Source organism: Carcharhinus amblyrhynchos, chromosome 7, assembly GCF_965287045.1.
Source record: "Carcharhinus amblyrhynchos chromosome 7, sCarAmb.v2.hapA, whole genome shotgun sequence".
Lineage (NCBI taxonomy): Eukaryota > Metazoa > Chordata > Chondrichthyes > Carcharhiniformes > Carcharhinidae > Carcharhinus > Carcharhinus amblyrhynchos.
The window spans coordinates 65,560,542-65,583,425 of NC_137330.1; the positions used below are offsets into that span (position 1 = coordinate 65,560,542).

A 22,884-nucleotide genomic window follows, 5' to 3' on the forward strand; every position below is an offset into this window, starting at 1 on the left:
CATTAGTCTTATAGGATATTATTTTCTAATTAGAATCACAGAAATACAGCATATTTCATCTCAAATTTAAAAAAACTTGTAATTGTATAGTGCTTTTCACAACATAGGACATACCAAAGTGCTTGACAACAAATTAACTACAGTACTTTTTGAAGAGTAACAACTGTTGTAATGTAGGAAAGAAAGCACTGTTGTTTGTCTAAATGTAATTATTAACTTAGTAGACCAAAATGCTATCCCAATATATTTCTGGTTAGCAATTATGATTCACGACAGATTCTTTCTTGCTGAGGAACTGAATGAAAACAGTAACCTAAGCTTATAACTCATATCACCCAGAAGCATTCCATCTTTCCAAAAAGAGAAAATGCTGATGAACTTCAGCAGGTCTGACAGCATCTCAAAGTGGAAAGAGAATAGAGCCAACCTTTCGGGACTCAAAACATTGGCTCTATTCTCTCTACACAGATGCATTTTCTGTTTTTGTTTCACAATCCAGCACCTACAGTATTTTACCTTTTATTCTATCTTTCCTCTTGAACATTGAGGGAGCTGTTAATTCCCTCAAGTTACGTGCATGGTTAGAATTCCCTGGATACTAAACATCAACTTACACATTCTTTTGTCAGCAGTCACATGCATCTGACCGTTGAGTGTGTAAGTATTTTCTGTTGATAAAAGGGAGGATACTGACAGCAGGCTCACAAACGTTCATATGAGTGCAATCATTGAGACCTTATAGTGTTTAGAATGCCAAATGACTGGTAAAACTGATCTGCCTTTCCTGTTTTTATGTATTACTGGTGAATTGGACACATGCAGATATGCAGTGGATGGCACAATAACACTCTAAAACACTGAACAGAGTGAATGAACTTGAAAGATCCGTGTCAGTGCCTGGACCAGCCAATGTGGCAAGAACTAAGAAGAAAACAGACAGACGTTTCCATGGCCGCAGGCGGAAGTCCAGGGTGATATCTTGCCTCCCTGGTCCTAGGGTCAAGGTGGTCAAACAGCTTTCAGAGTACTCAGAGGGTGCTAGCAGTCGTGATCCACATGGTAGCAATTACGTAGGTAGAAAGAGGCTCAAGATGCTGCAGTCAGAATTTAGGGAGCTAGGTAGGAAATTAGCAATCAGGACCACAAAAGTAATAATTTCTGGAGCTGGTACTATGTGAAAGTGAGTATGTAAATTGGAGGATAGAGCAGTTGAATGTGTGGCTAGGGCAAAGGTGAAGAGAGAAGAGTTTTGGATTCCTGGGGCATTAGGATCAGTTTTTCAGGGGGTGAAAATTGTACAGGTCTGTTGTTGCACCTGAACAGATCCAGGATTAATTTCCTTGCCAGTGCAACTGGGGAGGCCTTAAGCTATCTTGGCAGAGGTATGGGAACTAGAACATAATACTACACACAAAAGGTGCAACGAATATTGGGAGAGACATAATATATCAAAGTAGGAAATAGTTAGGTAAAGTATTAGGTGGGTTCAGCACAAGAAGAAAAGTAACAAAGTTGAAATGAGGGTTACAGTTCATGCATGTGAATGTGCAGTTTGTAGTAAATAAGATTGCTGAGTTCCAGGTGCAGATAGCCATGTGGAAATATGATCCTATGGACCAAAGAAGGGTAGGAAGGGATATTGGAAGGGTCCATTTTGCTCTCGAATCGGGCACGGAGGAGGGAGAAAGTGCCTCAGCTTGCTGGATTTTTGTTCCAGGCCCACCACCCCCTAGGAACAGCGTGAAGACAGTCACAGGATGGAGTGGCATAGTGATATTGTCACTGGATGAGCAATCCAAAGACTCGAGATAACATTCTGGGGACTTGGGTTCAAATCCCATTATGGCAGGATGCGAAATTTGAATTTAAAAATCTGAAATTACAGAGGCACTGGACATTATTTTTTCAATCTTTCTTAGACTCAGGGAGAATTGCAAATATTACACCTTTACTTAAAAAAGGGTGCAAGGATAAATCCAGCGATCACAGGTTACATTATCCTTGGTATGGGAGATATTTTACACCATAATTTGGAACAAAATTGATAGCAACTTGAGTAAGGAAAGCCATCATGTATTTGTTACGGGCAAATCATGTTTAACTAATTTGCCGGGATTTTTTGATGAGATGATAGAGAGGGTTGATGAGGGTAACGCTACTGATGTGGTTTACATGGACTTCCAAAAGGCATTCTGGGTCCACCACCTGGGGGTGGTGGGCCCGTAACAAAAACCCAGCAAGCCGAGGCACTTTCTCCCTCCTCTCCATGCCCGATTCAAGACCAAAACAGGCTCTTCCAATATCCCCTCCTGCCCTTCTTTGGTCCATAGGATCATATTTCCACATGGCTATCTGCACCTGGAACTCAGCAATTTTATTCACCACAAACTGCACATTCACATGCATGCACTGTAATCCTCATTTAGACTTCACTACTTTTCCTCCTGTGCTGAACCCAGCTAATACTTTACCTTACTATTTCCTACTTTGATACAATATGTCTCTCCCAACATTCGTTGCACCTTTTGTGTTTAGTATTACATTCTAGTTCCCATACCTCTGCCAAGATAGCTTAACGCCTCCCCAATTGCACTGGCAAGGAAATTGATCCTGGATCTGTTTAGGTACAGTCCTGTACAATTTTCATCTCTTGAAAAACTGATCCTAATGCCCCAGGAATCCTGTTATACTTATATGGTGAAGTGCTATATAACAAGTTTGCGAACAAAATTAGAGCTCATGAAGTAAAAGAAAAACATGGATACTAAATTGGCAGTGGCAGCCACAGGGAATAGAGTAGCTAGTGAACAGTGTTTTTTTTTGGGCACAAGAAAGGACATTTCTCTCCCTAATGTATATCATTGGCCTAGGCCTTGGTGTACAGGGCACAATTTCAAACTTTGCAGATATTTGAAGTATAGTGAACCATGAGCAGGGTAGTGTAGAACTTAGAAGGAACATAGATATGTTGGTGAAATGAGTGGCAGATGAAATTTAATGCAGAGAAGTGAGAGATATTTCACTTTGGTAGGAAGAATACAGAGAGACAATATAAAATAAAGAGTAGGGCACAATTCTAAAAAGAGGGTAGCAGAGCAGAGGTACCTGGGTGTATATGTGCATAAAATCATTGAAGATGGCAGGTTGAGAGAATGGTTAATAAAGCAAATGGTAATCTTGGCATTATCAAAGGAAGTTTGATTAAAATTGTATAAAACACTGATTCAATTTCAAATGGATTATTGTGTCTCATTCTGAGAACCATACTACGAGGACGACATGAAGATATCAGAGTCGGTGCAGAAAAGACTCACAAGAATGTATCCCTCATACCTTGAGCCAGTCAAGTGGAAAGATTGGAGAAGAGAAAGTCGAGAGGAGATTTTATGGAGGTATTCAAAATCATAAAGGGTCTGGAAAGAGTGCATAAAGATCAAGTACCAGAGAGGATAGATTTAAGCTAATAGACAAAAGGAGCAATCGCTACATGAGAAATAAATTTTCCATGCAGTGAACGGTTATTATCTATGACGCAGAGCCTTAGAGAAACAGTCAATAGAGATTTTTAAGAATGGAATTGGATCACTAGGTGAAAGAGAAAAAATTGCAGGCTTGCGAGGGAACCAAAAACAGGGAGCGGCACTAGATGAATTTCTTCTTCAGAGCGTCAACACAGAGTTAGCCAAATAGTCCCCCTCTGTGCTATAATTATTCTATGAAAACTGCAAATGCAGAGCGTTTTTTTCTGATAATGTCATCTGCATGTTGCTTTTCGGATGTACATCTGATTCCAGAAGCTGGCACTGGCCTTAGACTGTGTTGCTGCTGAGTTCCAGCCTCTTCACATATGACTGCTTGCTAAGATCAGGTTAGGTGATAAAGCTGATGGCTAAAATGGACTATGAGATGAAATCAAATCTCCAGTATCCTGGTGTTATGTAAAGTGTTTAGCTGACTTGTTGATAGTTCACTGATTTTGATCAATTTTCAGATCAGCAATTTGAGGTACAGAAGTTGGTCATGCTGCTGGCACGTTAAGGCCACACTGAAAAAACACTGGATCATATTCAGCATGTGTTTTCTTTGTGTGTTGCTGTTAACACTACACTTATACTACCTCTTTAATCCATCTGAAATCGCTTTGCAGCAAAAACAGCAGCACAGCTGGCTTATAATTGATTTCAATGACATAAAATATCTTTTGTTTACCAAAATTACATGGCTTCTACTATTAATTCCAACTCATGTGTTCACTTAGATATACAAAATACTCAAGACTAGCAGAAAAGATACAAATTATCAAATTCGCTATAATATTACACCTGCAGAATTAGCAAAAACCTTGTTTCAGTAAGTCAACGCCGAACAAGATTAGAAAGAGATCCCAGATATTTAAAATACAGACTGAATGTACGTACATTTATAGGTAGTGCAAAATTAATTGTGTTAAGGCACAGTCCAATAATTAAATATTAATGTGATTTTTTTTTGTATTCAATTACCCCACAACCAAATGGTATATTTATTTATTTTCCCTTATCAAGGGTTTAGGCAAGGCCTCAAGATAAGGTGGGGGGGGGGGGGGGTGCAGTTTAGAACAGAGTTGAGGAGGAACTTCTTCACTCAAAGGGTGGTGAATCTCTGGAATTCTCTGCCTGTTGAAGTGGTGGAGGCTTCCTCGCTAAATATATTTAAGATGCGGGTGGATATGTTTTTGGTAGGCAAGGGGATTAAGGGTTATGGGGAGAAAGCGGGAAAGTGGAACTGAGCCACTTCAGATCAGCCATGATCTTATTGAATGGCGGGGCAGGCTCGAAGGGCTAGATGGCCTACTCCTGCTCCTATTTCTTATGTTCTTATGTTTACAGGACTATACCAACAAATCCAATTAATCAACGTCCATAAACATCTGACTTTTTATAACAAGCTTGGATTTATATAGCACCTTTATCATAATAAAACAATTCATGGTGTTTTACAGAAGTATTGTAAAACAAAATTTGACACTGAGCTATATAAGTTGTTCTTAGGCCAAATGGATAAAAGCTTGATCAAGGAGGTATGTTTTAAGGAGATTCTTTAAAGGGAAGAAAGAGTGATAGGGAGAGAATTTCAGAACTTTAGAGTAAGGTAGCTTAGAAGTCATCAAAGATCGTCAGGGATGCTCAATGAGCCAGAATTAAGGAAGCCCAGATATCTTACAAGGCTGTGGACTGAAGGAGATTACAGAGATGGGGAGTCTGAGGAAGCAAAATGATTTGAAAACACAGATGATAATTTTAAAAACAATGCACTGCTTGACCAAGAGCCAATGTCAGTCAGCGAGCACTGGAGGAATGGGTGGATAGGGGTTGGTGCAAATACAAGAGTGTCTGATATGTGGATGACCTCAAGTTTACAGGGGATAGTACTTAGCAGGTCAGCCAGAGATGCATTGAAATAAATCAGTCTATCAGTAATAAGGTATAGGTGAGGGTTTCCGCACCATGAACTGAGGCAGGGTCAAGGTGGATTATGTTACAACATGGAAATTGGTAGCCTTAGGTGATAGCATGGATATGCAGATCGAAGCTCACCTCAGGATTAAACGTGACATCAAGGTTGCAAACTCCAACACAAATTACTCATAACAATATAATTTATGAACTAAGAAATAAATTTGAAGAAATTGACCGACACAATCAGATTTTGGAGCCCAATCCCATCCTACTGTCTCTCTCCTACGTCAAGCCTTTGGGCACCAAATGACAGTTCAACTGGGAAGGTTCCATTGCCTTCAGTTCTCCATTACAAACACAATTCCCTCGTCACTGATGGAGTGGCAGTTTTCCTGGCAATTGTTTGAGGCTGAACCAAACTGTTTGCATCCTTAGCGTCGTATTTCATTCAAGAAAAATCACCCCTTATAACAATATCTATCCACCAGTGGCTCATTGCTAAGTATTTACTGATTATGAGTTTCAGTGTATTGGACTGGGAGCAGTGGAGGTGACTTGCTGCCATAGTTCCTTCAGTCCTATACAAGATGAACTCCAAGTAAGTAAGTCATAGTAAATATCAGTCTGTTCTTGCATAATAATTGTTTAAGCATTCAATAATCACTATGTCCAAAGAAGAGAAAGATGGACCAGTCAAGACTCCAACAAGAAGCAAATCAATAAGATTATGTACCATAACAGATTAGTCAGATTAGCATTGTACCAATGAGCATCATATAAAATGAGCTGGCATCACAAGATGCAAACTAGGTTAACATTCTATTGATCAACTGTGCACTACAGGAGTGGGTTCTCCGTTTGCCTCAGAACAAAATCTAAACCTAAAAGATTGAGTTTACAATTTATTTTTAAAGACGTATTTAATACAGAAAGGAAATTTCCTTCCCTTTCTCTAGAGCCTAAAACAATTAAGATTTTTTGCTTACCACAGACAGAACCCCGGACTAATCTTCGTAAATGTGGCCTGTCAGGGAGGTAGCGATACTTGCATCCAAAAATACTTAGGTTTGAAGTATGGTCACCAAAGAAACGAAGCTGCCGATACATTTCCCCACAACGGTAGCAAAAGTTAGTGTTGCACTGCGAGCAGTTCATGTGATCGCAGCCTTCTGTCCTCTGGATATGAATCTTTTATTGCAAAAAAAAATTAGCAGCATGCATTAGGACACAATTTTAAACAAGAATCATAGAAACCTGTTTAAGGAGTTAGACTATATGTCTACAGCTCTCAAATCCATGTAATGTGTCAGTTTGGTCAGTTCATTAAAGCCATTAGAGATGGACAAGCAACTTTTGAATCTCTCCCTATACCACTGAAAAATTTTGGATGCATACAGCAATGTCTCCAAGAGAGATGGTTCTGTAAAAGTGTTTCATTTAGCAGCCAAAGGACCACGGGTGGTAAGCAAGCTTACTGAGGGAGTGCAGCTTTATGTAAATTAATAAGGGCACTCTAAATCATCACTCAGGAGTGTAAATGCCCAACATATTAAGGTATGAAATTTGGGGGAGGGCAAGGAGAACTTTGGCTGCAATCAATGAAAGATGCAAATTTTACTCAGAAAAGTGCTTTACTTATCCTCAATAATTTGAAGAGGAAACAAGAGTCTGAAAAAGATTCTAAACTACTTATGCGAGTGGAAAAAATGGCAGCAAATGGAATATAACATGGAGAAATTTAATGTTATCCATTTTTATAGGAGAATAGGAAATCAAAATATTTTTAAAGAATGAGAAATTATTAAATGTAGGTGTTCAGACATTTTAACATTCAGATACAGCAAATAATTAGGAAGGTATTGGGTACGTGGCCTTTCATTGAAAGGTGGTTGGAGAACAGAGTAAGGAAATCTAGCTGCAATTGTGCAGTGCTTTGGCGAGACCACACCTGTAGTATTGTTTCTTTTTAATACAAGTTCTTGGATGTCAGTGCCACTGGCAAGACCCACATTTGTTGCTCATTTCCAATTTCCCTCCAGAAGATGGTGGTGAGCCTCTTAAATGAAGCGCTGGAAATCCATGTGGTGTAGGTATACCGACAGCGCTACCAGCAAGAGAATTCCAGGATCCTGACACAGCGACAGTGAAGAAACAAAGATACAAGTTCCAAGGCAGAACAGCATGTTAATTGGAGGGGAACTTGCAGGTAGTTGTTTTTCTATGTGCCTGCTGCCCTTGTTCTGGTAGAAATCATGGGTTTGGACAGTGCTGACAAGAAGCACTGTGGGTGCCGGCGACGTAAGCAAAATGCAGACTGAGGATCTGGGGAGGGAGTATGAAAAGCTGGGAATGGAATTAAAAAGTAGAACCGACAAGGTGGTCATCTCTGGGCTACTGCCTGAACCGTGTGCAGATGGACGTAGGGTTGACAGGATTAAGGAAGTGAATGGGTGGCTCAGGGATTGGTGTGGGAGGAATGGGTTTGAATTTATGGGGCATTGGCACCAGTATTGGGGTAGGTGGGACCTGTTCGGGCGGGATGGGGTTGGTCTGAACCGTGCTGGGACCAGAGTGCTGGCGAATCGAGTAAGGAGGACTGTAGACAGGGCTTTAAACTAATTAGGGGGGGGGGAGGGTGCGAGGGTAGGTGATGGTACAAGGTCTAAAGTTAAGGAGAGTGTACATGTAAGGGAAGAGGCCGAGGATGTCCCAATAATAGAGGGATTAGGGGGCGTGAGTATAGTTGGTGGCGTTGCGGCAAATAGGGTCCAGGTGAAGGCTGGGATGAAAGCACTTTATCTGAATGCACGAAGCATTCGGAATAAAGTGGATGAGCTGGTGGCGCAGATCGACACAAATGGATACGATCTGGTGGCCATTACAGAGACGTGGCTGCAGGGTGACAGGGACTGGGAGCTGAATGTACAGGGCTATCAAGTGTTTAGGAAGGATAGGCAGGAGGGAAAAGGGGGGGGCGTAGCTCTGCTGATTAAGGATAGCATCACGGTGGTAGCAAGGGATGATATTGGAGCCAAGGAGCAGAGGGTGGAATCGTTGTGGGTGGAGATTAGGAACAGCAAAGGGAGGAAGACGCTGGTGGGTGTCGTCTATAGGCCTCCGAATAATGATCTGGAGGTGGGACGGGCTGTTAACGCGCAAATAAGTGCGGCGTGCAGGAATGGGACGGCCGTAGTTATGGGGGATTTCAATCTGCATATTGATTGGTGGACCCATGTTGGACGTGGGGGGCTCGAGGAAGAGTTCTTGGAATGCTGCTGGGATAGTTTCCTCGAACAGTGTGTGTTGGAGCCGACGAGGGAGCGAGCTATCTTGGATCTGGTGCTATGTAATGAGGCGGGTAGAATTAGGTACCTTGTGGTGAAGGATCCTCTTGGGGAGAGTGATCATTGTATGGTAAAGTTTCTGGTGCAGATGGAGGAGGAGAAAGTGGGTTCCCGGACACGCGTCCTTTGTTTGAATACAGGGAAGTACGGTAGGATGAGAGAAGAATTGGCGAATGTGGACTGGGGGTGCGCGTTGGAGGGAGGGTCTGTTAAGGAGCAGTGGAGGATCTTTAAGGAGATCTTTCTTGGTGCTCAGCGGAAATTTATTCCGATGGTCAAAAAGGATAGTAGGAGGAGAGGTAATAAGCCGTGGATAACGAAGGAGGTGAAGGAAAGTGTTAAACTAAAAGCGGAGGAATTTAGAGTAGCTAAGAGTAGTGGGCGAGAAGAGGATTGGGAGAGGTTTAAATGTCAACAAAGATTGACAAAGAAGTTGAAAAAGAAGGGTAGGAGAAACTATGAAGCTGGGCTAGCGCTTAATATAAAAAAGGATAGCAAGAGTTTTTATAAATATATAAAAAGGAAGAGGCTGGCTAGGGTGAATGTTGGTCCTTTAGAGGATGAGAAAGGGGACCTAGTGGTAGGGGATGGGGATATGGCTAAGGTATTGAATAACTTCTTTGTTTCTGACTTCACGGAGGAGGACATGAATAATTTGCTGGGTGTTAGCGATGGAAAGGTGGTAGGACTGGAGGGTCTTAATGACATTACTGTTACTAGAGAGGTGGTGCTCGACAGACTGGAGGGGCTGATTGTGGACAAGTCCCCAGGACCGGATGGAATGCATCCGAGGGTTCTGAAAGAAATGGCGGAGGTTATACTGGATGCCTTGGTGGTTATTTTCCAAACGTCGCTGGATTCCGGGGAAGTGCCGGATGATTGGAAAACGGCTAATGTTACGCCGTTGTTTAAGAAGGGTGCCAGGCAAAAGGCGGGGAATTATAGGTCGGTTAGTTTAACGTCTGTGGTAGGTAAAATGTTAGAATCTGTCATTAAGGAGGAAATTGCGAGGCATCTTGAAGGGAATTGCTTGATAGAGCAGACGCAGCACGGTTTCATTAAAGGGAAGTCGTGTCTGACAAATTTACTGGAGTTCTATGAGGATGTGTCTAGGGCGGTGGATAGAGGAGAGCCGGTGGTTGTGGTCTTTCTAGATTTTCAGAAGGCGTTTGACAAAGTGCCTCACAAGAGGTTATTGCAGAAGGTCGAGGGACATGGAGTGGGGGTAGGGTGTTAGCGTGGATAGATTGGTTGTCAAATAGGAGGCAGAGAGTGGGGGTCAACGGGTGCTATTCGGATTGGTGGATGGTGACTAGTGGAGTGCCCCAGGGGTCGGTGCTGGGGCCTCAGCTATTTACCATTTATATAGATGATCTGGAGGAGGGAACCAAGTATAGAGTGTCGAAATTTGCTGATGACACCAAGATTGGGGGAACGGCAAATTGTGCGGAGGGTGTGGAGAGTCTGCAGAAGGATCTAGATAGGCTGGGCGAATGGGCCAGGAAATGGCAAATGGAATTTAATGTTGGCAAGTGCGAGGTGGTCCACTTTGGTAGGAAGAATGGTAGGAAGGACTATTACTTACGGGGCAAAAAACTGCAGCAGGCGACGGTGCAGAGGGACCTCGGGGTCCTTGTGCATGAGTCGCAAAAACCCAGCTTGCAGGTGCAGCAGGTGGTCAGGAAGGCGAATGGGATGCTGGCCTTCATAGCAAGGGGGATTGAATATAAAAGTAGGGAGGTCTTGCTGCAGCTGTATAGGGCATTGGTGAGGCCGCAGCTGGAGTACTGTGTGCAGTTTTGGGCGCCGCACCTGCGCAAAGATATTTTGGCCTTGGAGGGAGTGCAGAGGAGGTTTACTAGGCTGATACCGGAGTTGAGGGGGTTGAGCTATGAGGAGAGGCTGAATAAACTGGGCTTGTACTCGTTAGAGTTTAGAAGAATGAGGGGAGATCTCATTGAGACGTATAAGATGATGAATGGGATGGATAGGATAGAGGTGGAAAGACTCTTCCCGCTCAAAAAAGACAGTAGGACTAGGGGGCACAGCCTCAAGATAAAAGGGGGGCAGTTTAGAACGGAGTTGAGGAGGAACTTCTTCACTCAAAGGGTGGTGAATCTCTGGAATTCTCTGCCCGTTGAAGTGGTGGAGGCTGCCTCGCTAAATATTTTTAAGACGCGGGTTGATGGGTTTTTGATAGGAGAGGGGATTAAGGGTTATGGGGAGAGGGCGGGAAAGTGGAACTGAGCAGCGACAGATCAGCCATGATCTTATTGAATGGCGGGGCAGGCTTGAAGGGCTGGATGGCCTACTCCTGCTCCTATTTCTTATGTTCTTATGTTCTAAGCATGGCGAATACCTGCAGTGTATTTTGTTTGTTCATTTATGAGACGTGGCTGCTGCCAGCTAGCCCCATCTCTAATGCCCCTTGAAGCTGGTGGCGAGCAGCCTTCTAGAACTGCTGCAATCCATGTGGTGCAGGTATACCCACATTACTGTTAGGGAGTTCCAGAATTTTGACCCAGTGAGAGTGAAGGAATGGCAATATATTTGAATTAGAAGATGATGAATGATTTGGAGGGGAACTTCATGGTGATGACGTTCCCACACATCTACTGCACTTGTTCTTCTAGATAGTAGCAGTCATGGGTTTGGAAGATGCTGACTAAGGGGCCCTGGTGAGTTGCTGCAGTTATTTTGTAGATGGTACATACTGTTGCCACTGTTTGTTAGTGGTGGAGAGCGTGAATGTTTGTGGAAGGAGTCTAATTATGTGGACTGCTTTGCCCTCAATAGTGTCAAGCTTCTTGAGTGATTCATGCAAGTGGAGATTAGTCCATCACTCTCCTGACTTGTGCCTTGTAGATGGTGGACAGATTTTGCTGAGTCAGGAAGAGTTATTTACCACAGGATTCTGAACCTCTGATCTGCTCTTGTTGCCACAGTATTTATATGGTTAGTCCAGTTCAGTTTCTGGTTAATGGTACTCCCAGGATGTTAGCATTAGGAAATTTAGCAATGCCTTTGAACGTCAGGCACACAGTTAGTGAGGGGAGACTTTGGCCCGAGTGAAACAGAGGCTAAGTGAATATATTTGAGAATTTGGTGTGGGGGGGTGAGGGGGTGAGGGGTGAGGTGGGGAAATAGGTGCTTTAGGTAGGGTTTACTACAAAAAGTAAAGTACAAGGATCGGTGAAGGGCAGAGAGGAGGTGCTTTTTCTTGTACTTATTTGCCATAGGCAGCATGTACAAGTTGGACCAAATGGCCTGTTTCCATGCTGTAAACCTCTGACTCCAGTATTTGATTCCACATTGGTGCAGACTTTTATCAGTTCTTTATTGTTTTACCACTATCATAAAGTTTACTGGCAGTGTCAAAACCTATTGAGAGGTGCAGGCCTTACTAATTATAAATTAATTAGCAATTATTAATTAATTAACACACATTATAAATGGCAAGGCAGGTGACGTGCTGCAATTGCAGGATGTGAGAGGTTCTGGATACTAGTGTGATCCAAGGCAAACAACTGTGTATTTGCAGCTGCAGGAAATTAGGCTCCAAGAGCCCAATTGAGCAGAGGCCAAGTTACAGTCACTGTTGCACATCAGTGAGAGGAAAGTTAGCTGGCCATTTTATTCCAGGAGGTGGTCACATACCTTAGAATAGGGTCTTCTGGTTTGGACAGTGATCAGGTTTAAGATTGTGAGACTGCAAGTGAGGAAAGTAAGGGGGCCCCAGAGGGCAGGGGTGCAGGAGACCCAGCCCTTGCAATTGTCCAACAGATTTGAAATTTTCAGAGCATGGTTGAATGGGTGGTATTGCAGGGTGGATGAGCTAACTGGCCACGGAATTGTGGTATAGGAAACCGTTCAAGCAGGGGAAGTTACAAATAATGTATTGGTAGTAGGGGACAGTATTGTCAGAAGGATTGACACCATTCTCTTCAGCAAAGTATGAGTGTTCAGACAGCTGTATTGCCTGACCAGTACCAGGGATTAGGACATCTACTTGGGGCTGGAAAGGAACTTGCAGTCGGAGGCGGAAGGACACATTCATCATGGTCTATACAGGTACCAATGACATAAGTAAGACCAGTATGAGGAATGAGATAACAAATTAAGAAACAGAATCTCAAATGATCATAGTCTTTGGATTATTAGCCGAGCTACTTGCAAACTTGCATTAGGCAAATCAGATTAAAAGGAGAAGATGACATGATTCAAAGATCAGTGTGGGAGAAGTTTGTAGGGCACAGATACCAATCTGTACCTCTGGAACGTCGACACCTGAACTGTGCTAAGAGTGGTGTTTTTGTGAGTCATGTAAGTTGGAAAGTACAAAAGGATTTTAAACTAGATAATGGGGACAAGGGATCAACTTTGGGAAGATGTTGTATCTCAAACGAATAGGGACACAGCAAAAGAGAAAGGTATTTTTGTGTGATGATGATAGTAGTGCAATTGATATGGATGTATATATTGCTTTTTTGTATTTAAAGGGGGATGTTTTAAAAGTTAGCTTTATTTACAGGTATGTCTGAAGGGACGGAGCTCAGATTTTGGGAGAGCAGGATAATTACTCATTTCAACCTTGCATGTGGTTAAGTAGAGTTGATGGACTTTTGTTTACTTAAGGTCCTATGCTATTTCCAATTAGAGTGATTTACAGTGTAATGTGATGATATGATTTGTGTGTGTAGAAGAAAGTCTTTTGCAGAAAGGAGTTGTGAGTTTGGCAATTCTGGTTGAAGTCAGGAGAATTTTGATGGATTTTCAAAGTTTTGTATCTCTCCGAAAACTCCAAGGCTGTCTACATTTACAATAGCAAGTATATTTGTGGTTGCTAACTATATTTAATGTGGCCTTTAAGTCTTAGAGGAATGTTGTTTATTTGGAACTGAAACAGTGATAAATTAGAAATTAAAATCGTTTCATTTTAAAATATTGTTCAATTTTTAATAGTCAAGTTGCTTTATTTGTTACAGTTATATTTAATCAGTGATCTTAAATAGAGTTTGTTTTACTATAAACAATCCCTACTTAATCAATGGATGCATTCCTGGAGCAAAGCATCTTTTCTTCATGTAATGTCAAAATAGAAAAATTGTTGGGGTTTAGTTTGGCATCATAATTTGCCTTGGGGTTCTGGTCCAGGATGCTAACAATGGGAAATGAAAAACAGACAACGACAGGAAAGGAATAAGGAGATTACAAATTTAACAGTAAATTAACAGATGAGATTAGATGTTAAAAATAGGATAAAAGGCTCTGTATTAGAATGCATAAAACATTCAAAACAAAGTAGATGAACTGAGAGCAGAAATAAGTATGAAGGATCATACACAGAATAGATACATTCCAACAGGCAAGAAAAAAGTCCAAGGGACAGATCCATGGTAAACGATTTGATAGCCATTATAGAGACATGAATGCAGGAGGACATGGGTTAAGATCTGAATATTGAAGGGTACAATATATTTAGGACAGGAAGAGAGGAAAAAGGTGGTAGCTAATTTTTGTGTCAGCCAATCCCAATAGCGGGATGATTTAAGTTCAGGAAACTAGGATATGGGACCGGTTTGGGTTGAGATGAGAACTGGTAACGGTAAGAAGTCACTAATGGGAGTTGTGTACAAGCTCTCTTTTAATAACTATATGATAACCAGCACCTCCCACAGTCCAAAGCTGTGCGGGTTAGGTTGACTGGGCATGCTAAAATTGCCCCTTAATGTTCTGAGATGTGTAGGTTAGAGGGATTAGCGGGTAAATGTGCAGGGATATGGGGGTAGGGCCTAGGTGGGATTGTGGTCAGTGCAGACTTGATGGGCCAGATGGCCTCTTTCTGCACTGTCGTTTCTATGATTCTATGATAGGAGGAATCCTAAAAGGAAGAAATAGTCAGAGCTTGTCAGAAAGGCATGGCAATAATCATGGGAGATTTTAATCTTCATATAAGTGAGAAAAGTCAGATGAGCAAAGGTAACCTAGATGAGAAGTTCATGGAATGTTTTTCAAGGATAGATTCTTAGAATAGCATGTTCCTAAACCAACTAGGGAGCCAACTATACTAGACATGATAATATGCAATGAGATCGGAATAATGATTTCATAATGAAGATTGCCACAACGACAATATTACATTTTACATTAGTTTGAGGGAGAGAGGAGCGAGTCTGAGACTAAGTTAAATAAGGGCAATTATGAAGGCAATCAAGTAGAACTGGCTAATGTGGTAAATTAAGTTAAGGGATAGGTTAATTGAGATGCAGTGACAGACATTCAAGGGGTCTTTCTGAATACAAAATAGATACATTCCAACAGGCAAGGAAAAGGTCCAAGGGACGGATCCATGGTTAACCAGCAAGGTTAAAGGTAATATCAAACTTTAAGGAAAAGCAGGGTTTTTATGAATCAAAGACAGGGTTACCTTACTCTTTTAAAAAAAAAAGGGCGGCACAATAGCACAGTGGTTAGCACTACTGCTTCACAGCGCTAGGGACTTGGGTTTGATTCCTGGCTTGGGTCACTGTCAGTGTGGAGTTTGCACATTCTCCTTGTCTGTGTGGGTTTCCTCCGGGTGCTCCAGTTTCCTCCCCCAGTCCAACGATGTGCAGGTTAAGTTGATTGGCCATGCTAAAAATTGCCTCTTAGTGTCCTGAGATACATAGATTAGAGGGATTAACAGGTAAATTTGTAGTGATATGGAGGTAGGGCCTGGCTAGGATTGTGGTTGATGCAGACTCGATAGGCCAAATGGCCTGTTTTTGCACTATAGGGTTTCTATGAATCATGTAATTGTGTAAAATTAAGTGGAAGGTCTGAAGATTGGACAGAATGTAAAGAAACAGCAAAGGATGACTAAACAATTAATAGGGGGGAGAAACAGAGTACAAGAGAAAGCTAATTAGAAATATAAAACAGATAGGGAGAGCTTCTACAACTACTTTAAAAAGAAACAAATTACCAAAGCGAGTGTTCCTTCTACAGAAAGTGAATCTGGAAGATTGATAATGCAAAGGAAGAAAATGGCAGATTAATGGAACAGATATTTAACTTCAGTTTTCACTATAGAGAAAGGATATACTTGCACTGGAGGGGGTGCAGAGGAGATTCAGTAGGTTGATTCCGGAGTTGAGAGGGTTGGCTTCTGAGGAAAGACTGAGTAGACTGGGGCTATAGTCATTGGAATTCAAAAGAATGAGGGGAGATCTTATAGAAACATGTAAGATTATGAAGGGAATAGGTAAGATAGAAGCAGGGAAGTTTTTTCCACTGGCGGGTGAAACTAGCACTAGGGGGCATGGCCTCAAAATAAGGGGAAGCAGATTTAGAACTGAGTTGAGGAGGAACTTCTTCACACAAAGGGTTGTGAATCTGTGGAATTCCCTGCCCAGTGAAGCAGTTGAGGATACCCCATTGAATGTTTTTAAGGCAAGGATAGATAAATTTTTGAACAGTAAAGGAATTAAGGGTTATGGGAGTGGGCGGGTAAGTGAAGCTGAGTCCATGAAAAGATCAGCCATGATCTTATTGAATGGCGGAGCAAGCTCGAGGGGCCAGATGGTCTACTCCCGCTCCTAGTTCTCATGTTAAGATACAAGTAACATCCTAGAAGCAGCTATAAATTGGGAAGTGGAAAGGAAGGGGGAACTCAGGAAAATTACAATTAACAGGGAAGTGGTACTGAGTAAATTGTTGGAGCTGTGGGCTAATAAGAGCTACGGTCCTGATGGACTTCATCCTAGAGTCTTAAAAGAAGAGACAAGTGAAATATTTGATGAATTAGTTTTAATTTCCCAAAATTCCTTAAATTCAGAAAAACTGGAAGATGGCAATCATAATTCCATTATTCAAAAAGGGAGCGATATAGAAACTGGAAAACAACAGGCCTGTTAGCTTAATATTTGTCATAGGAAAAATGTTAGAATCTATTATTAGAGAGGTTATAGCAAGGGACTTGGATAAGTTCAAGGAAATCAGGCAGTGTACACATAGTTTGTGAAAGGGATATCATTTTATTGGAGCTTTTTGAGGAAGTATCTGTGCAGCGGATAAAGCCGAGCTGGTGGATGTACTGTACCGAGATTTCCAGAAGATATTTGATAAGATGCCACATCGCAGGTTATTGTGGAAAATAAAAACCCATGTTACAAGGTTAACACACTGGCGACCAGGAAGCAGAGAATTGGCATAAATGGGTCTTCTTCATATTGGCAAGATGTAACGAGTGGTGTGGCACAGGAATCAGTGCTGGGATCTCAATAATTTACAAAAATGAATTGGATGAACGAATGGATGGTATGGTTGCTAAATTTGCTGATGACACTAAGATAGTATGAAAGCAAGTTGTGAAGAGGACAAAGAGGCTCCAATAAATATGTATAGGTCAAATGAATGGTCAAAGATATGGCAAATGGTATAAAAAGTGGGAAAATTGTGGAATTGTCCATTTTGGCAGGAAGAATAGGAATGGCATATTACCTAAGTAGTCAGAGTTTGCAGAGCTCTGACGTGCAAAAAGATCTGTGTCTTAGTTATTTTAAAAATTCATTTGTGGGGCATGAGCATCACTGATTAACCAGCAACTACTGCCCATTCCTATTTGCCCTTGGAGGGAAGTTGAGAGTCAACAACAGTGCTGTGGCTCTGCAGTCACATGTAGGCCAGACTAGGTAAGGACAGCAGATTTCCTTCCTTAAAGGACATTAGTGAACCAGGTGGGTTTTCATAACCATCAACAATGGTTTAATAGTCATCACGAAATCCTTAATTCCAGATTTTTTTTTTTAATTGAATTTAAATTCACCCATCCGACATGGTGTGACTCAAAACTAGGTCCCCAGAACATTAGCTGAGTTTCTAGATTAATAGGCTAACAACAAATACCACTAGGCCATCACCTCCCCTTAGGGTCATCCATTTAAAACAGAGACAAGTCAAACATTTTCTCTTAGAGGGTCGTGAGTCTTTGGAATTCTCTTCCTGAAAAAGCAACAGAAGCAAAGTCTTTGAATATATTTAAGGCAAAGGTGGATTGATTCTCAGTAAGTAAAGGATAGGGGTGATAGGTTATAGGGGGTAATTGGGGTATACGGGGCAAGTGGGAAATAGATTTGGGGTTCCTTTTGGATCTTATTAAATGGTGTAGCAGACTTGATCTTGTTTCCTTACCTAAGGAAAGATATACTTACCTCAGTTCATTAGATCGACTCTTGAGATGAATGGGGTTTTCATGGGGAGAAACTGAGTAGCATGTGCCTATACTCTCTGGAATTTGCAAGGAGATGTCAACACATTTAAATACAAAATTTTGAGGGGGCTTGATAGGGCATATGCTGAGAAGCTAGATGTCATTTGTACATAAAATTATGATCCTTTGGGTCAGTTGCACTGAAAAAAAAGCACAGAGCAGAAACTTCAGGCTAAGATATCACTCCTCACTCTACAAAACCACGGTGCACAGTTAATGAACTACAGACAATTTGAAAAATAACCCAATATTTTGTGCACAGGTCATACAACACATGGATAATTAGCCTAGTTTTAAACTCACCTTGCATTTTGGGCATTTCTGAGCATTTCTTTGCCCATGTTCAATTTCACTGGCCCAGTGACGTAACAGCTTATCCCCCTTTCTATATTCTTTACAGTTTAAGCCGTCATGCCAAGGGGCGTGGCACTTAAAGCACCAAACAAATTGGCAAACTGGACACTGAATCTGCAAGATCAAGGCACACAATATATTAGAACAATCACACTTTAAGGAAGGGAGAAGGGAAGATTTTTAAAATGTTTCCCAAGGAAGAATCAAGGCTACAAGCATGACCTTTAAAACGAACAAAAAATATGCTCTGTCTGGCATATCAAGCTCTTAGTGTCCTCTAAATCTGGTCCTGACATAATTCGGAAGGAGGGGCTTTATAGTTTAAAAAAGTCAGTCGGAACACACAAAAAAAAACAATGGGGGGAGCATTCCATCCTCATTTTCGACATGAGAATGGCAGTGGGATGAACAATTGAGGGGTGTCCCAAAACGTCTTTCACCCAAGCAGGATTTCCCCACTCGATTGCCCCCAGTGACCAAATGGGGTTCTCACTATGAAGGGTTGAGAACCCCAGTACTACATACCTACTGTGCCTCCCCAATGTGTCTTCCCTCAATGTAGGGATTCTCCCTCTCTCCCCCACACCCACATGATGTTACATTTTCTTTAAAAAGGCACCCCGATCTGTTGAAAGTTGAGGTTGCTGGTGGCACAGGCTCATTCAGAGTACCAGTGTGACATCGTGGGACCCAGCTCCAACATTTTATAAAACTAAGTTTCAAATTATATGGCAGGCAAAGCCAGCAATTGAGCCAGTGGGCAGCACACTGCATCTCCCGCCCGAGTTGATACTTAGTTAAAACATGAGAAAATTCCGCCCAATAATATTCAGATCTGGGAGCATTTTCATGAGCACCCAACTTGAGGTGCAATGCACAGAATTACCCTTTCAACCAAAAGAACTCTGCGCATTCCCAAATAGTTCACTGAAGCGCTGCTTCAAATTGACAAATTACAGCAAGACTTCATTGGGCAAACATGCTTATTTTTAATGAAAGTAGCTGTTGTGCACCATGAAAAGCTGGCTAAATCTTGGACTACACAGGCAGAAAGATAGAACATAGAACATAGAACACTACAGCACAAACAGGCCCTTCGGCCCACGAGTTGCGCCGATCACATCAACACCTACCAACCTACAGACCTATCTATAACCCTCAATCTCATTAAACCCCATATACTCATCCAGAAGTCTTTTAAAAGACCCCAGCGAGTTCGCCTCCACCACCACTGACGGCAGCCGATTCCATTCATTCACCACCCTCTGAGTGAAAAACTTACCCCTAACATCACTTCTGAACTTCCCTCCTTGCACCTTAAATCTGTGTCCTCTCGTAGCAACCATTTCAACCCGGGGAAATAGCCTCTGAGAGTCCACCCTATCTATTCCTCTCAACATTTTGTAAACTTCTATCAGGTCGCCTCTCAACCTTCGTCTCTCCAGGGAAAAGAGTCCCAGCTCCCTCAACCTAACTTCATAAGGCATGCCTCCCAGTTCAGGCAACATCCTTGTAAATCTCCTCTGTACCCTCTCAATAGCTTCTACATCTTTCCTATAGTGAGGCGACCAGAACTGCGCACAATACTCTAAATGAGGCCTGACAAGGGTCTTATAAAGTTGCAGCATTACCTCCCGACTCCTAAACTCAATCCCTCGATTAATGAAGGCCAGTACACCATACGCCTTCTTGACCACCTCCTCCACCTGCGAGGCCGATTTAAGAGTCCTGTGGACCCGGACCCCAAGATCCTTCTGCTCTTCAACACTACTCAGACTTCTACCCTTCATAGTGTACTCGTTCATCCCGTTGGTTCTGCCAAAATGGACGATAAAGTGAAATATGCCTTGGAATTTAAAGCACACAGGCAGGAAAAAAAAGAAATCAAACTAGATGGGCTCGCCTGCCAAGACTGCTTCAGTTAAGATGGTAACCTTTGATGACTGAAACGCTAGGCAAAATTCTCGTCACTGAGCTCGACAAATCCCGACAAAGTTCGGCCCTGGGGCTGAAAAATTCATTGGAAAAATTGCCGGGTCCAATTTGGTTCTCCCTCAACACCATTCGTCTATCTGCTATTTCTTATGCCAACACCCTTACTGACATCAAGACAGCCCTCGGACCACAGCGAGAGGGTCTAAATGCTGGAGTCCAAGCTGACTGTGGTAATTAAGGTGAACATGTTGCTGCAGGTCAAAGTCAGTGACTTGGAAAACCAGTCATAATGATAAAACCTACGCATTGTTTGGACTACCAGAAAAGACCGAGGGCTGAACCCCAACACAGTTTATGTCGATTTACTCAAAAGGTGGTGGTTGAGGAGATTTTCCCCAAATCCCTCAGAGCTAGACAGATCTCACTGTTTCTTTGATGAACGATGCCATTCGGCTCATCTGGTCTGCACCAACTTTGCATCAGAGCATCTGACCCAAGCCTATCTTCATAGCCCCAAATGTTTATCCCACTAATTCCCCTAACCTACACATCCTGAGACACTAATGGACAATTTAGCATGGCCAATCCATCTTTGGATTATAGGAGGGAATCGGAGCACCCAGAGGAAACCGACACAAACACAGGGAGAATGTGCAAATCTATACTGACAGTCATCCAAGGCCGAAATTGAACCCAGGTGCCTGGCACTGTGAGGCAGCAGTGCTTGCCACTGTGCTGCCTAACTGTATCAATTCTGCTCACGTATCATTCCTATTCTTACTGATATAAATTGGTTTCTTGTCCTTTAGTACCTTAAATCTCAAGTTTTCATCTTTAAATCCCCAATTCCAAAAATATGTCCTTCACTGCCTTAGTGTTTTCCCAGAATTGGAAGTTCAAATTCTTCAAACACATCAGATTTCGAAATGTAGGACTTGCTGACGAAAGGCTTTGAGCCAGAGCTTTTCAGCAGCCCTTAGCATTCGGTAGGAAAGTGTTGTATTGATGTAGAAAGGCGTACTGTAAATATACATATTTCTGTCCTTTAGGTGCTGTTTGGGTTATTAGCAGGCAGGGAAACAATACACCAGCAGAAGTGCACCTTTTAATTCACAAGAACCTCATAACACCTTGCCACTGGCTTCTAATCAGATCTGGTAAATGAATTCTTGTCATATTTCTGCAGCAGTAAGCTTGAAAGGATTATATTTAAGTAAACTTGTCAGACCACATCAACATGTGCACAAGAATTGCAGTACAGCCAAGCTTGATCATTCAATGCTTTGGTCTGTTTTCCCTGCAAATGGCAAACAGGTGATATTAGGTGGCTCTATGTACCAAAATCATTTTGCTTTGATAATAGGAATTTAATAATTATGGAAACCAGAAGACCTCCACCCTAAAGGATTCCTCACCAAATGTTCTTCAGTGACAATGTGAAGGGTTTTGGGATGCTTTACAACATTAAAAGGTGCTATGTAAATGCAAGATCTTGTACAAAATTTAATTTGTAACAAGATTAAATTGTACAACTTAACCCACTGTCCCCCCCTCCCCAATTTTAACTATGCTTTATAATATAGTAACAATTTCAGGCAGATGGAGCTCTTCAATCCATCTAGCCTATATAGTCACAATATTTCCTTAGTCTATTTGTTATAATCCTGAAAATTATCAATTACAATCCTTCTTGAAACCCACTAAGGTTGAAATACATCAGCCAACACAGTAATTCTGCTTCAGCACCTTATAAGCATTATGTGGCTCATTTATCATGTGGACTGGGATTCTCAGATCAAATCTTCCCACCAGAAAAGTATTCCTTTAGAAGTGGTCCAGCAAGATGGTAAAAGAAAAATACTAATTTTGGTGCTAATGTTCAAGAACGTGCAGGCCACCTGGATTGATGATAACAATAAAACCCTATGTTTTTGAGAAGTTCTATCCCGTATGTGCCAGCTTACCACACAGCCCTGATAAAAAGTAAAAATGTTTTCATATCTCAAGAACGTTCATATTGTTACTGCATTCCTTTAGGAGACACACCTTCATGCTATTGGTCACACCAGATTATGTAAAGCATGAGTTGACCAAGTGTTTCATTCCAACTTTAATGGTAAAGCTGGGGGGAATGACAAACTTGATTAACAAAGAATATAGCTCTCTCCTTAGAGCTGATTTCTGGAGGATATTATAAAATAGCTAGTTGCACACTTTTACAAACCCCTGTAGTGTTGGTGAATGTTTATGCTCCTAACTAGGATGACACTAAATTGGTTACATCGTTTCTATTCTCCCTTCCAAATCTAGACAGCCACATCTTATTTTTGTAGAGGATCTACACTGTGTCACAGTCCAAAGTCTTTCACCTCTTCTGGCACGTCCAGGCATCTCTCCATACTTTTGACTTAAATGGGTTATGTTGCCCCTTTGTGTTTCCTTCACCTAATCACAAGGGATTTTTCCTACTTCTCTTATTTCTACCAGGCTTACTTACACATCGACTACTTTTTCTTCAATACAGATCTTCTTCCCATAGCTAACACAGCTGACTATTCTATCA

The 22,884-nt window shown here is 41.8% G+C and overlaps 1 protein-coding gene across 1 annotated transcript in view; it reads right to left on the reverse strand.

Moving 5' to 3' along the window:
• The window catches only part of rnf217 (ring finger protein 217), a 107,442-nt gene that overhangs the window by 20,237 nt on the left and 64,321 nt on the right, over window positions 1-22,884 (reverse strand). The window contains exons 3-4 of the mRNA XM_080192520.1: window positions 18,336-18,500; window positions 6,425-6,626 (exon numbers count right to left, since the gene is read on the reverse strand). Coding sequence (XP_080048646.1) covers window positions 6,425-6,626; window positions 18,336-18,500 — 367 coding nt within the window. The remainder of the gene's footprint in view (window positions 1-6,424; window positions 6,627-18,335; window positions 18,501-22,884) is intronic.